The sequence below is a fragment of the Talpa europaea genome (genome assembly GCF_964194135.1).
Source record: "Talpa europaea genome assembly, chromosome: 3".
In the NCBI taxonomy this organism is placed as follows: domain Eukaryota; kingdom Metazoa; phylum Chordata; class Mammalia; order Eulipotyphla; family Talpidae; genus Talpa; species Talpa europaea.
The window spans coordinates 29733288-29746471 of record NC_140069.1 but is presented as its reverse complement, the minus strand read 5'-3'; the positions used below and the strand labels follow the sequence as shown (position 1 = coordinate 29746471).

Sequence of the window (13184 nt, the reverse complement as noted above, 5' to 3'; positions counted from 1 at the left end):
AAAGGGAAGGTGAGTTGAGAGGGATGGGTGGATTTGTGCTGTGCCAGATGCAAGTGCACCTAGATGGCTCCAGGGAGTGTGGATTTTACTATGCTGACTTGGTAAAATGAGGAGTTGAGGTCATGGAGAGGGTAGTAGGGTAGAAGCTGATTGGGACTGGCTGTGTGGCTAGAGATTTTGTAATGAATATTGGCTGGTCTGTCTTAGTTTCTTCTGTGCAAAGCAGATGGTTTTCTTAGAATAAGCTGAAAAGGGAAGGTCATGACTTTGGTGCCCCAGGAGACAAGTTCTCAAAAGCTGACAAAGACCCCCTCTGTGGGTTTGCTCTTCTTTGGGGGCGGTGGGGGGGGAGTGTTGAAGACGATTGTCCTTATTACAGAGTCTAGCAGCACTCATGGCCTTAATTCTAGAGTCAGAGTAGCTAGAAATGTTACCAAATGCGGGCCTCAGTTTCCCTCAGCCAATAAAAGGAAACAGAGTTTGAGGAAAAGGAAAGCGGTTTTATTTGTCCACAAATGAGCAGGGCGGCAGACTCATGTCTGAAAGACCACCGTCCTGCTCCTTGGCAGTGGGCAGGGGTATTTATACTAGGGGGAGATGAGTAAGGATTTGCCAAGGGAAAAGGGAAGGGGTCTGCACAGAGACAAGTGGGCGCCACCTCGACAAAGAGATGGGGAAGGGGTCTTCACAGAGGCCGATGGGTGTCAACTCATTCATCTTAAGGGAAGGGGAAGGTGTCAGCACAGGGACAGGTGATTGCCAGCTTGTTTTCATTAGGGGGCGGGGGAAGGGTCCGCAGGAAACTGGTGGGCGCCAGATTGTTTTTCTTCTCAAGGGGAGGGGGAAGCTGCAACAAATGGGAAAGACAAGCTATTAATCCTGTTAATGCTAGATAAGGAGGAATTGCAAGAAATGGGGAAAAGACAAACTTGTTAACTGTATCATAATGACTTCCTGAGTCTTTCATAGCAACTTCCTGCTATGATACAGGGTTGCGCTGGGGCTGGTTAAGGAATGCAAGGTTTTCCTAGGTAGGTCTGAGTTGCCTGGTTGGAGGCCTACTTGCTTTACTCCTTGGATAATGGCCATTTGAAGTTTGATAGCCTGGAGATGTTTAGAAACAAAGGAGACCAGACAATTTAAGATGCAGGATCAGAAAAGCAGCAAGAGAATAATGACTGAGAGGATCTCTAGGAAATGGAGAAACAGGGTAAAGCCTGTCTGATTCCCTTCCAGATGTGATCTGGATACCCTGTGCCCTCTTTGGTGATGCACTTGACTTATTCTAAAACAGTGGCCACACGCTCTTCTATTGCTCCACGGGCACTGGTGTACAAACAACAGAAATTGTTAGCCAAGGTACAGACACCACCTCATGGGCCGCAAGACAGTCCAGAGCTATACAGCTATTCAGGAACATAGTTGCAAGTGAACTTTTGCAAGAGTTTAAACTTCAGACCTCTTTCTTGGGCAACCAACCGCAACCACGGAAGCTATGGGAGACGCCTCCCTGGATGCCACCGTTGACGTTTCATGGCGATGGTTAATGTGCTATAAATGGTCTGGGTTGTCAACCCTACTAGAGAGCCAATTAAGGCAATGAGTTCCTGCTAATATTAGGCCTGCTGCCCTTATTCTCAGAGGTAGGTGAAGACAGACTGGAGGGAAGGGGGTGGGTTGGCGTGCAAGTAAACACCTGTGTGAGCCTGAATAGGTCTTGCCTTTTCGACTCTCTAAACTCCCTGGCCTTTTAGTACCCCAAGCACTGTGACACCATCCCAGCCAGTCATTTTAACTACTGACAAACCATGCCAGTGGTATTTTTCTGTTGGTTGGGTTTATGGTAGAATTGGTATTCCACTCTCCTGCCCCCCCATGATGATTGCTGGTCATGTAAACCTTGTACTCCAAATATAGCACAGTAAGGATAATTACAGCCTGGATGTCAACTGTCTGCCCGCTTTTTTGGGGGGTTGAGGGATTTTTTTTTTCTTTTTCCATTCCTTGTAATTTTGATCAAATAAAATTCAATTCGTGCCGCTGGACACATTGTGGAAGTCCCATCAGGCAGACCTAGCATTGTATAAGCTGCACTTATTTCTGGAAAAGAGCAAATAACCCTCTGGACTTGCCAACTGTACATACCAAGGAACACAGGTGAAGTTTCAGGTTAGGTTGGAAAAGCATGGGTTAATGTTGGTGTACCATGAAATGTAAAGAGTTTGAAAATATCAATTACCACTTCCATCTCATTCCAGACTTTTCTCAATTTGGATGACTATGAAAAGGTTGTCTACCCTAGCATAGCCCCAATAAACAGAGCATCCAGAGACCTTGGAGTTGTCAGTGGGGCTTCCACCTGTACGTTGCCCCATGTCCTGGGCCATACTGATAACACCCAACAAGTAAAATCTCTTTTGTGTACTGTGGTGGTGTTATAGAAGTCGGTCCTTCGTGAAGTTATCTTAGGAATAGCTGCCAGAAAGAAGAGCCTTCATAGGGGAGGAGTCACCGTGCTAAGCCAGGGTATTTAAGCAGTTGTGGACAGACTTCTATGGCGGCACCAAGTCAAAGTTCAGAGCAGTTCTGGTAGGAGCAATTCTGCCATGGGGCAGAGCTGGTTGAGACTGTTTCTGTGATTAAACATTCAACAGCAGGTATTGGCTATTCTGCCTCAGTTCCTTCTGTGCAGAGCAGATGGTTTTTCTTAGAATAAGCTGAAAAGAGAAAGTTGTGACTTGGGTGGGGCCCAGGGGATGAGTTTCCAATAGGTGATGAAAATAGTCTGGTTAAGTGGAACTTTCAGACACCAGTCTTTCATTAGCCTTTCCAAATGCGTTTTCCCCACCTAGTTTTCTGTTCCTAGAATTAGTGGTAATGATTATGAGACTTTGTGAATATACTAAAAAGAAAAACCCACTGAATTTTACAGTTTTTAAAAGTATTAATTTTATGGTATATGAACTATATTGTAATTTAAAAAATTGATGTGTTAAGTCAATCTAATACCCATTTTCTCTGATCAATCCTTATCATTCCCTTGGTCTGAAAATAATGTCTCCTCTGATATGAACCACCCTAGTTTTTCATCTCCTAGCACCTACTAAATTCTTCCTTCTCTTCCTAGTAGTGCCAAGTGTCTCAGAGCAAAGATTATGTCCTTTTCATCTTTTTTTTTTTAAAGATTTATTTATTTTATATAGGAACTGGGGTACAGGCCAGATGCGTGGGAAGGTGAAAGAATTCACAAGGGACAGAGTGGGGAACAGAACAGGCAGACTGACGAAATACACTGCTGAGGGGAGCAGTGGGCGAGGCAGGAGAGGTCTGCTTGCCATGTGGGTTGCTCTGAGGCCAGTGGGGATGGAACCGGCACTGCAGAGGCTGCGGACAGCTTCACAGCGCTGTGCTCAACTGTCTGAGCCACCAGGGGAGGCCCTAATATTTTATTTTTTGAATAAAGACTTGAATTAGTCTGCTTGTTTATGTCTTTTAAAGTCTATGAGGTAGTCAAAGAATAACCTATTTTTCTCATTAGAAATAATAACCTATTTTTCTCATTAAAAAATACACTTGTAAAAATTTGAAAGCCATTAAAGTAGGCAAAGAAGAAAAATAATAAACTTCTGACTAAGTTCAGGTTTCAGAGATTGCTACAAATTCTAATAGGCTTTGCACATAGTAGGTACGTATTGATGTACAGCTTCTTTTAGGGAAAATTATGATTTTCAGCATTTGACCTCCCCTATTTCATTTGATCCACCTTCTTCACAACTAGGTAGCATACCAGCTAAGGGTTTTGACTCTGCAATTAGTCTTGTTGGATAGAATATCTTGTTTCCACTCAGTAGCTGGTCAGCCTTGGGTAGGTCATTTGCCTTCTCTTAGTCATCTCTAAGAAGGGAATAATGGCAGAACCTATCTCTTAGAGTTACTAGAAGGATTAAATGAAAGAACACAGTGCCTAGTTGACTGAGGAAAAAAGCACACTTCTAAGTGGGGAAAATAGGAAATGGTGGTCATTCCATTGTGGTGATAACTTCATGCAGGAAGCTTAATGTTTCATATGCAAATTACAGAACTAGAATGCACGTGTGTATACTTACGCATATGTGCATGTGAAAGCAAATAGACTTTCTCTTTGCATTTAAGGAGTTAAGTCTCTTGAACTTGGATTTGCATGTAGAATTCATTCATGTTTATACCTCCCATTGAACCTGCAAGGAAAATTACTTTTAAATTATTAAATTATTAAATAAATATTAAATATTAATTTAATTTTTCCTCCTTGCCCTGAGGGAAGTGTGAAATTTCCTTGTTGGTATTTCTTCCTTTATAAGTAGGAAAAGAGAAGTTATTTTAGCATTAAAATCATAAAATTAACTAAAATGTATAGGCATTCTAAAAAAAATCACAATCTTGAAAGTACTGACTGGCGTTACTCATTCTTTAAGACTCTTATAATCTTTATTTTTTTACTTTTAAGAGGATCAAATTTTCACTCATTTACTGGCAGTCATCAGCATTGTTGTGACTATATTGAATTAAATGTAGGTCAATTGAGGAACCTTTGTCTTTTTAAGAGGGCAAATGGTCTTTGTTAATATGTCTGTATGTCTGTGCTAGAATGTCCTTTTACCTGTGTTTCTGTTTGTAACATTCTCTCCTCTCTGAAGCTGAGGATGCAGACAGGATGGATCTAAAGTAGAATAATTCCTTTTGGAGAGATAGCTGTAGGAAGCGGCAACCCAGATTGGTCCATAGGTCAGTACTCAAAACTTAAGTAGAAGCAGCATATTATAGTAGGAAGAGAAATACAAAATAGTAAGGGCAGGATTAATAATAGTTCAGCCTTTTGATACAAATGCAAATCACATTTGTTATCAATTCACATAAGCTCAGGGCCCTAGCTTTATAATCTGTCTGATGGGAACAGTCTGTCCAAGAATTAGGAAGATGAAATGATAGATCTTTAAAAATGCCTTGGAAACTGTGATCACTATCCTGTTCCTTTATTGCATGGGTGTTTGTGCTCTCATAGCCTCATGATAACCCTTGCCCTAGGAACCTCGTCATAAACCCAGTCACCCCGTACTGCAAATCAGAATCTCCTGGAGATACAGTCCATGACCTCTTGCATGAGTGCTTTGTTCTGGATTAGCACTGCTCAGTAGAAATATAATGCAAGTAATTTTAAATAAAACACATGTAATTTAAAAATTTCTTGTAGCCTCATTAAAAAAAAAAGGAAAAAAGAAACAAGTGAGATTAATAATGGTTTATTTTTTAAAAGTTTATTTTATTTAACTCATGACCAAAACAGTTTCAGCATATAATTGGTATAAAAATTATAAATGAGATATTTTACATTTTTTTTGGTGCCAAGTCCTTAAAATCTGGAATATAGGGCCTCCCCTGGTGGCGCAGCCGTTGAGCGCTGGGCTGTGAAGCTGCTCACAGCCTCTGCAGCACTGGTTCGATCCCCGGCGAGGGTCCCACATGGCGAGCAGACCTCTCCTGCTGCCCGCTGCTCCCTTCAGCAGTGTATTTCATCAGTCTGCCTGTTCTGTTCCCCGTTCTGGCTCTGGTGAATTCTCTTACCCCCCTGCGCTTCTGACTATACCCAGTGCTTGTATAAATAAATGAATAAATCTCAAAAAAAAAAAACTTTAAAAAAAAATCTGGAATATAATTGATGCCTACAGCACATTTCAGTTCATGTTGACCACATTTCAATGCCCTCGTTTTAGTAGTAGCAACTGTATTGGATTTCAGTCACCTTTTTGATATTGGGGCTGTAGTAGTGAACTAGCTAGAAAAAAAGCCTTTCCCTCAGGAAGTTCCTCTAGCAGAGGGTGATAAACAATACACAGCAAATAGAAATAAGGTGCTAGTGCTCTGTGTGCTGTGGAGAAAACACATTCCAAGGTGGAGGTGCTGAGAGGCTACTTGAGCTAGAATACTCAGGGACCATCTCTTAGTGAGCTTTTCTTGTGGTCAGTGGGAACTACAAACACAAAGCACTTCATTGGGATGATCTTGCTGTGTAGGGAACCAGGAGGTGTGACTGGATTATAGTGTGCAAGAAAGTGTGGAGACATGGGGGGCTGAGATTAAAGAGGTGGGCATGCTTAGGATAAACAGACATAAAGGCTGTGATAAGAAATTAAGCTTCTATTTTAAATGAGTTGCTAAGCCAGTAAGCATTTTATTTATTTATTATTATTATTTTTTTTTAAGATTTCTTTATTCATTTACACAAGAACTGGGGTACAGGCCAGATGCGCGGGAGGGTGAGAGGATTCACCAGAAACAGAGCGGGGAAAAGAACAGGCAGACTGACTGAAATACACTGCTGAGGGGAGCAGCGGGGGAGACAGGAGAGGTCTGCCGCCCCATGTGGGACCCTTGCGGGCCAGCCCAGATCACACCAGTGCTGCAGAGGCTGTGGACAACCTCACAGCGCTGCTCTCAACCGTCTACGCCACCAGGGGAGGCCCTGGTGAGCATTTTAATAGAGACTTGACAAACATAGGTTTATAAAATATAAGTCAGACTCCTATATGTTAGAAGACTACCTGATTCATTTTATATATATGTAGAATTCAGTGGGTGGAAAGACTAAGTTTTTTAAAAAATATCCATAACCATTGTCTTTCTATTTTTGAAGAAACTTATGTGTAAATTCCATCTCTTAATTAGACATTAATATGATGTCTACGGTGACCATCTTTGGGGCATTTAACTTTCATTAACTATCATCTTCTCAAAACCCAGAAGAACTCTGGTGGTTTACTTAATGTAAAGCTCTCACTTAGAATTGGTTTATAAACAGAATGCATTTAAAGAAAGACTGCAAAATCTTTAAACAGTATTTCCATTACTGATTATCTTTTTTTGTTATTGTTTTTACTTTTTTGGCAGAAATGTGGATTACTATCGCAGTTTCTCTTCTCCTATTCCTGGTAGGCGCAATGGCTACTTATGGAGCATACAAGGTAAGCAGCATTGGAATAAGGTGTCTTTTCCCCTGTCCCTTTTTTGTGTGATCTGTGAGGAATAGTTATTCTCAGTTTCCCATAAGAATATTTGCAAGATTAAATCTCTCACTAATATTACGCAGTTTTGGGAAAACCAGTATTATAGTAGCAGAAATGTTCACTGAGGCTCATTTGGACTGCTTCTCTCTGGCGTGCCAGTTGCCATTGAGACCTGGTTCAATGAATTTCTAGTCCTCCATTTCCATTCAGATTAAAAAAAGATGTCTCTGAAGTCAGCTGCAAGTGTTTTGTAATATTGAACACATGCATGTCCTGTTTTCTCTCATGTTTAGCAACACGCTGTTTGGATCATCCCGTTCTTCTGTTACCAGATCTTTGATTTTGCCCTGATCACCTTTGCTGTATTCACTATGGTCGTTTATCCATACTCCACCCCGGAATTCATCCGACAGCTGGTACGTGGTGTCCCAGTTACTGTGTCTCTTCATGAAACGTGGTAAGGTACGGAAGCTGTAGGTATGGTGATAAGCGTACACACACAGGTTAATCTGTGGGCTTTTCACTTGCATCTGAGTTAGTGATTAGAGAAGCTTGAATGTTTTCTTGAAGATCCTTAGAATGCTTTTTGGGAAGATTGAGCTAGCCTGAGAAAGGTATCTGGGCTCTCTCCTGAGGCAGATAAGTTGGGGACTATGATGATAATATTAGATTCACCTACCTAAATTACAAACTAATTATTAATTATCTTAATGTTAGTCAAATACAATTTACTCCATTTATTAACAAAAGATGGCTTTTGTCTTTGCTGTTATGGGAAAAGTAGAACTCTACAATAGATCCCAAACTTATTTAACCTTAGAACCCCCTTTTTTTCTCCAAGCATCTTTGGATCTAATTTTCCCTTAAATGTCTGTCCTTTGTGCCCACATAAGCAAATATTGATGACTGCGCATTCAGAAGCTTGTGGCGGTATGAGATCAGAAAACTTCTGTGTCTTCACATTTTTGAAATTTTCTCTTTTAAATGGAAATGGTGAAAACCTTAACATTTAATTTTTTCAAAATCTTAGAATGTTTTAAATAGACCTTTCACTCTTTGGAGATTTTAATGGTATTATCTAAGCATGAGGGGAGGAGCTAGACTTTTCTGAGATGTGAGAGTTGAGGTGGGGTATTCAATGTGACAATGGAGGTCAAGAAATTCAGTGGAAAGAGAGACATGGAGTGGGTAGAGGGTATAGAGGTGGGGCTGGAGAGATATGGCAACAGAAGTTTTTGATCTTGCTGGCAGTAATGCCCCCAGATCATTAACTGAGATCCAGCACACTTAGCTTGAAAAGTTTCGCTTCTCGAAAGTCATTGTTGTGGCTGTCATGCTTGTTAGTAACTGCTTCTCTTTATTTTAGGAACAGGTCCATGTTTGGGTGGAATGTAGTATTGAGAATTTTTAAGTATTTCCCATGTACTAATTTTACATATTGTCCCAGGTGGTACAGCCAAGTGTTTCTGCATGAAGGGGCTTATCTTTGATAAGCAGGTTGTAGAATTACCTCTGTCTTTTTAAGGTCTGGGTTTTTACTGTGTAACGATGATCTGGTACGGTTCCTAAAATCAACCTTGGAAGCATGAGAGAAACATAATCTCAGCACAGACTGCCATTTGAGGGGCTGGGGAAGGGTGACACTGGGTAAGAAAAGCCATGTGGCAGCCCCAGGACTATATGATTAGTGTATTGTGTGCTACGTTCCATCTATTACAGAGATTTATAAGGAGTACAAAGCCTAAAATGTAGGCAAGCGTGCAGAACATTAGAATACTACCTACACTTTCATCATAGCCCATATTGTTCAGTTACTCCATACTCATTTGCTTTAGAGCCACCAGTGGTAAGCTGATAGTGTTTGTGATGCTCACAGTAATTGTGTTATCAGTTATCAAAAAAGTCACCGCCCATTTTTATTTGCAGTTGCAAACCAAATAATACAAGTAAGTATCTTCCATGTGTTCTAGTTAAAGATCAGTCTAGATTGGGAAGGTGAGGTCTGCTGCAAGGCCTCAGGGACAGCAGTGTCTGGAGTGTTAAATACCTCTGGTATGAGTCCCTTGTTGACAAGTGGAGAGATGAGTCTGGAGAGACTGTTATCTGAGAAGGGTGGGGGAGCAGGGCAGCAACTGCTTAATTCTAATGCCTGTTCTGTTTATGTGAAGTCTTGTAAAATGCAGTTTAAATAAGTTGTGCATGTGGTTTTTTAGGTCTGAACTGGACATAGAAACTATGTTCAGTTTTCTGGGGGAATAGAGTGTAGAGATCTTTTTGGATAGGCTCACATACTCCCACTTTAACCCTTAACCCCTTTTTCTATCATACATGGAACAGTAGATTTCATGCTGGTCTTGAGAAAGCAATAATTTGTTTTATTATTACCCTTTATTATCAGTACAACCAGTATTTCCAGGCACCAAGGGGAAGGACCAATTTCATGACTAGATAACAGAGTGACTTTGATTTTACTTTTTAGGTTTTTTTCCCCAAACTATTGGATATTGTTCACGCTGGGGAGGAGGAGCCAAGCACAGAAATCAAGAGCTTTCTTCATAGTCTTCCTTAACATTTCCAAATTGTGTGTTATGTCTCAGAATACTGCTAATGTGTAATCCAAACAGATAGCATTGCATGATAACAGTTCACATAATATCTTGGTCTCCCTTCCCTGCCCATTTATCTAGGCCAGTTAAAGGGAGGACTTGGATCAGTGCTGTGCAGTGGATTCACAGTGAAGTTCTGTGACACTGACCATAGTAACAGTTTTTAATCCTCATCATAAAGGTTTCTTTTGACCTGGTAATTAATTCGTGTGGTCAGGTGGTAAGTCTTGACCTTTTTTTTTTTAATGCTGTGAATACTACCTACTAGTATAAGAGATTTTGCTTTTTGAAACAGCATCAGCAAATCACTCTCTATATAAAGACTCTGTTTCAATAGGTTTTGCCAACTTGCCCTGCAGATTTTTCTTTTTGTGAGTGATTGTCTGATAGGAACAGACTTATCGTTCCCCCAACATACTGTAACTTCGTAATTAGTAGAGGTAAGGTAGGAATATTGTACTGGTCTTACCTGATAACTCTGCTGCTTTAACTAATTGCTTTCTGATAAGTCCCTCTAGTTAATGCTGATGGAATACAATGATAGATTGATTCATGAGGTTTGCTAATGAGACATTTTCCTTTGCAGCCTCCTAATTTTCCCTACAGAGATGATATTATGTCAATGGAGCCTCCCTATTTGGACATCATTATTTTCCTGTTTGTCATCGTTATCTTGTTAATTAAGGTAAGCATAAATAATTTATTTATGATTTAAACATTATTAAACATATTCATGAATGCCAAAGGAGTCAGCTGTCTTCACTCAGTCCGTTCAATATCTTGCTTTAGGTAACTAAGTAAGTGTTTTTTGATTTCCTAATAATTCTGTTACTCTTTTATCCACATTAGAGATAAACACTAACAAAGCTTCCTTAGGTTAAACAAGGGTTATTCCAGAATCTATTTGGATGGGAATAAGCTAATATGTTGTACATTACCCAGCATGTATAGTATAGCACAGCATCCAACACAATGTATGTAAACATACAAAAGAAGTTTTTATGATGTGATACATTCTGAATATTATATTTCAGTCTATTACATGAATTTATCATTTTTTAATAAATTGCCTACTGCTGGACAGGACAATAAGGTGGTTTCTACTTTTTCTCTGATCATGGTGCTACAATGAATATATTTCATGCATCTCAAGATACATCTCTTAAAGCTAGAATGTATGCATAATTTGAAGACTTTGATAGGTTGTCAGATTGATCTCCCCCAAAGTTGACTTAACACCCTCATCAGCAGTGTTTCCCTTACCTCATCAATTAAGTGCTGTCTACCCTTTTTTGTCTTTGTCAACCTAATAATTAAAAACACCATAATTTGGGCTTGCCTGATGCTAGTAATTTCAGAATTTTCAAAAGGTTACTAGACTTTAAACTTTTAATTCTTAATATCCTTCATTTGTTTTGTCATAAATTAACTAATTCTTCAAAAAGCAAGTCTTAGTATATTTGTGGAAGCTGAATGTAGGGAGAAAAATCATTTTAAGAAGGAAATATGATGAAGAGAAGTAGAAAGAGAATGAAAATCGTTTAGGTCTATATTTTCCCTCATAAAACAACATTCTGAATATTTCAATATTTACATGTCCCCAAGCCAGGACATTTGCAGTTTCCTTCTGCCCAAAGACAGTAAAGGGAGCAGTGCTTCCCCCCTGGCAAGTAGATGATGGATGTAGTATGTCAATGCAAGTTTGAGAAATATATTAAATATTTATTTCTCTATTCGAGATTACAGAGCTGTCAAGTAAGAATAAGGTCATTAGAATAATGGAATATTCGTTTTTGAGACAACAGGCCAGGGTTTATTTTCCTTTTTGGAGTGTTTAATAAGTGAATGCACCTGGTGTTGCAAGGGGTCCTGGGAATTCTGGGCTTATGAAATTCCAGACCCTGGGCACTTCCCTTCTGCTGTTTAACCTTTCTGTTAAGAATGTCATTCTAGGGCCTCCCCTGGTGGTGCAGAAGTTGAGCCCCTGCCCACAGCCTCCACAGCTCCAGTTCCATCCCTGGCCACCGGCAAGGGTCCCACATGGTGCGCAGACCTCTCCTGCCGCGCCCACTGCTCTCCTCATCAGTGTATTTTGTCAGTCTGTCTATTCTGTTCCTCGCTCTGGCTCTGGTGAATTCTCTACCCTCACTTTCCTTTTTTATTTGTATTATAATTCTCAAAAGGTCTAAGGATTTTTTTATTCAATAAAGAAACAGTAGCATTGTTGAGTAAATGGAAGATTTAGTAAATTTGGGAGTAAGGTTGTTTTTTCCAACTACTTTTCGTTAGAAATTTCTAATTTTGCTCTCAGTGCCTCTGCCAACTTTGAGGGTAGTGTGATAGAACAAAGCTACAGTAGTAGCATCTTTGCTAGGAAGTTACTAGACCCAATGATTGTATATTTCATTTCTTTTTTTTATTTTATGTGATTCTTAGATCATTTTTCATTTTTGCACAATGTATGCATTTTCATTTTGGTTATAGTCCCCATACAATTGCACCCGCCCCCTTATTTTGACCCTAGTCCTTCCTCTCCCCACCCTTAGTGTGTCTCTGGTTTATAGTTACTTGTTGATTTTGATATTTGCTTTGTATTAATTAGTCTTTTTCCTGGTCCCTTATTTAGGTTTTCTAAATTTCTGCTATGAGTGAGACCATCGGTATTTTTCTTTTTCTTTCTGACTTATTTCACTGAGCATGATCCCTTCTAGCTCCATCCATGTTGCTGCAAACTGCATATGTTTATCTTTTTTGATTGCTAAGTAATAGTCCATTGTGTATATATACCACATCTTTTTTTTTAATTTAAATTTTATTTTTATATTCCCCATACAATTACAACCCCCATATTTTGACCCCAATCCCTCTTTTCCCTGCCCCCCATCCCCCATAGAGTGTCTCTGGTTCATAGTTGTTTGTTGATTTTGATATTTTCTTTCTTATAGTTATTCATTTTCCTGGTCCCTTATTTAAGTTTTCTAGATTCCTGCTATGAGTGAGACCATCCGGTATTTTTCTTTTTCTTTCTGGCTTATTTCGCTGAGCATGATCCCTTCCAGCGCCATCCATGTTGCTGCAAATTGCATGTGTTTATCTTTTTTGAATTCTGAGTAATATTCCATGGTGTATATGTACCACATCTTCTTGATCCAGTCATCTATTTTTGGACATTTGGGTTGTTTCCATAGCTTAGCTATTGTAAATAGTGCTGCTATAAACATAGGGGTGCAGGTGCCCTTTGGAATTAATGTTTGTGTCATTTGGGTAAGTACCCAGGAGTGAATTGCTGGATCATATGGATGCTCTGTCTTTAGTAGGTCAAGAAATTGCCACATAGCTCTCCACAGTGGTTGGACCAGTTTGCACTCCCACCAACAGTGCAGAAGAGTTCCTTTTTCTCCACACCCTCGCCAACATTTGTTGTTGCTAGTTTTTTTAATATGTGCCATTCTCACTGGTGTAAGATGGTATCTCATGGTAGTTTTGATTTGCATTTCCCTGATGACAAGTGATGTTGAACATTTTTTCATATGCCTGT

At 39.8% G+C, this 13184-nt stretch overlaps 1 protein-coding gene across 1 annotated transcript in view; it reads left to right on the top strand.

Annotated features, from left to right (window-relative positions):
- The window catches only part of LAPTM4B (lysosomal protein transmembrane 4 beta), a gene marked incomplete at both ends in the record, with an annotated part of 67080 nt that overhangs the window by 30796 nt on the left and 23100 nt on the right, over window positions 1–13184 (top strand). Inside the window, 3 exons of the mRNA XM_084230533.1 lie at window positions 6925–6998; window positions 7334–7456; window positions 10233–10331. Of these exons, the coding sequence (XP_084086659.1) occupies window positions 6925–6998; window positions 7334–7456; window positions 10233–10331 (296 nt within the window). The remainder of the gene's footprint in view (window positions 1–6924; window positions 6999–7333; window positions 7457–10232; window positions 10332–13184) is intronic.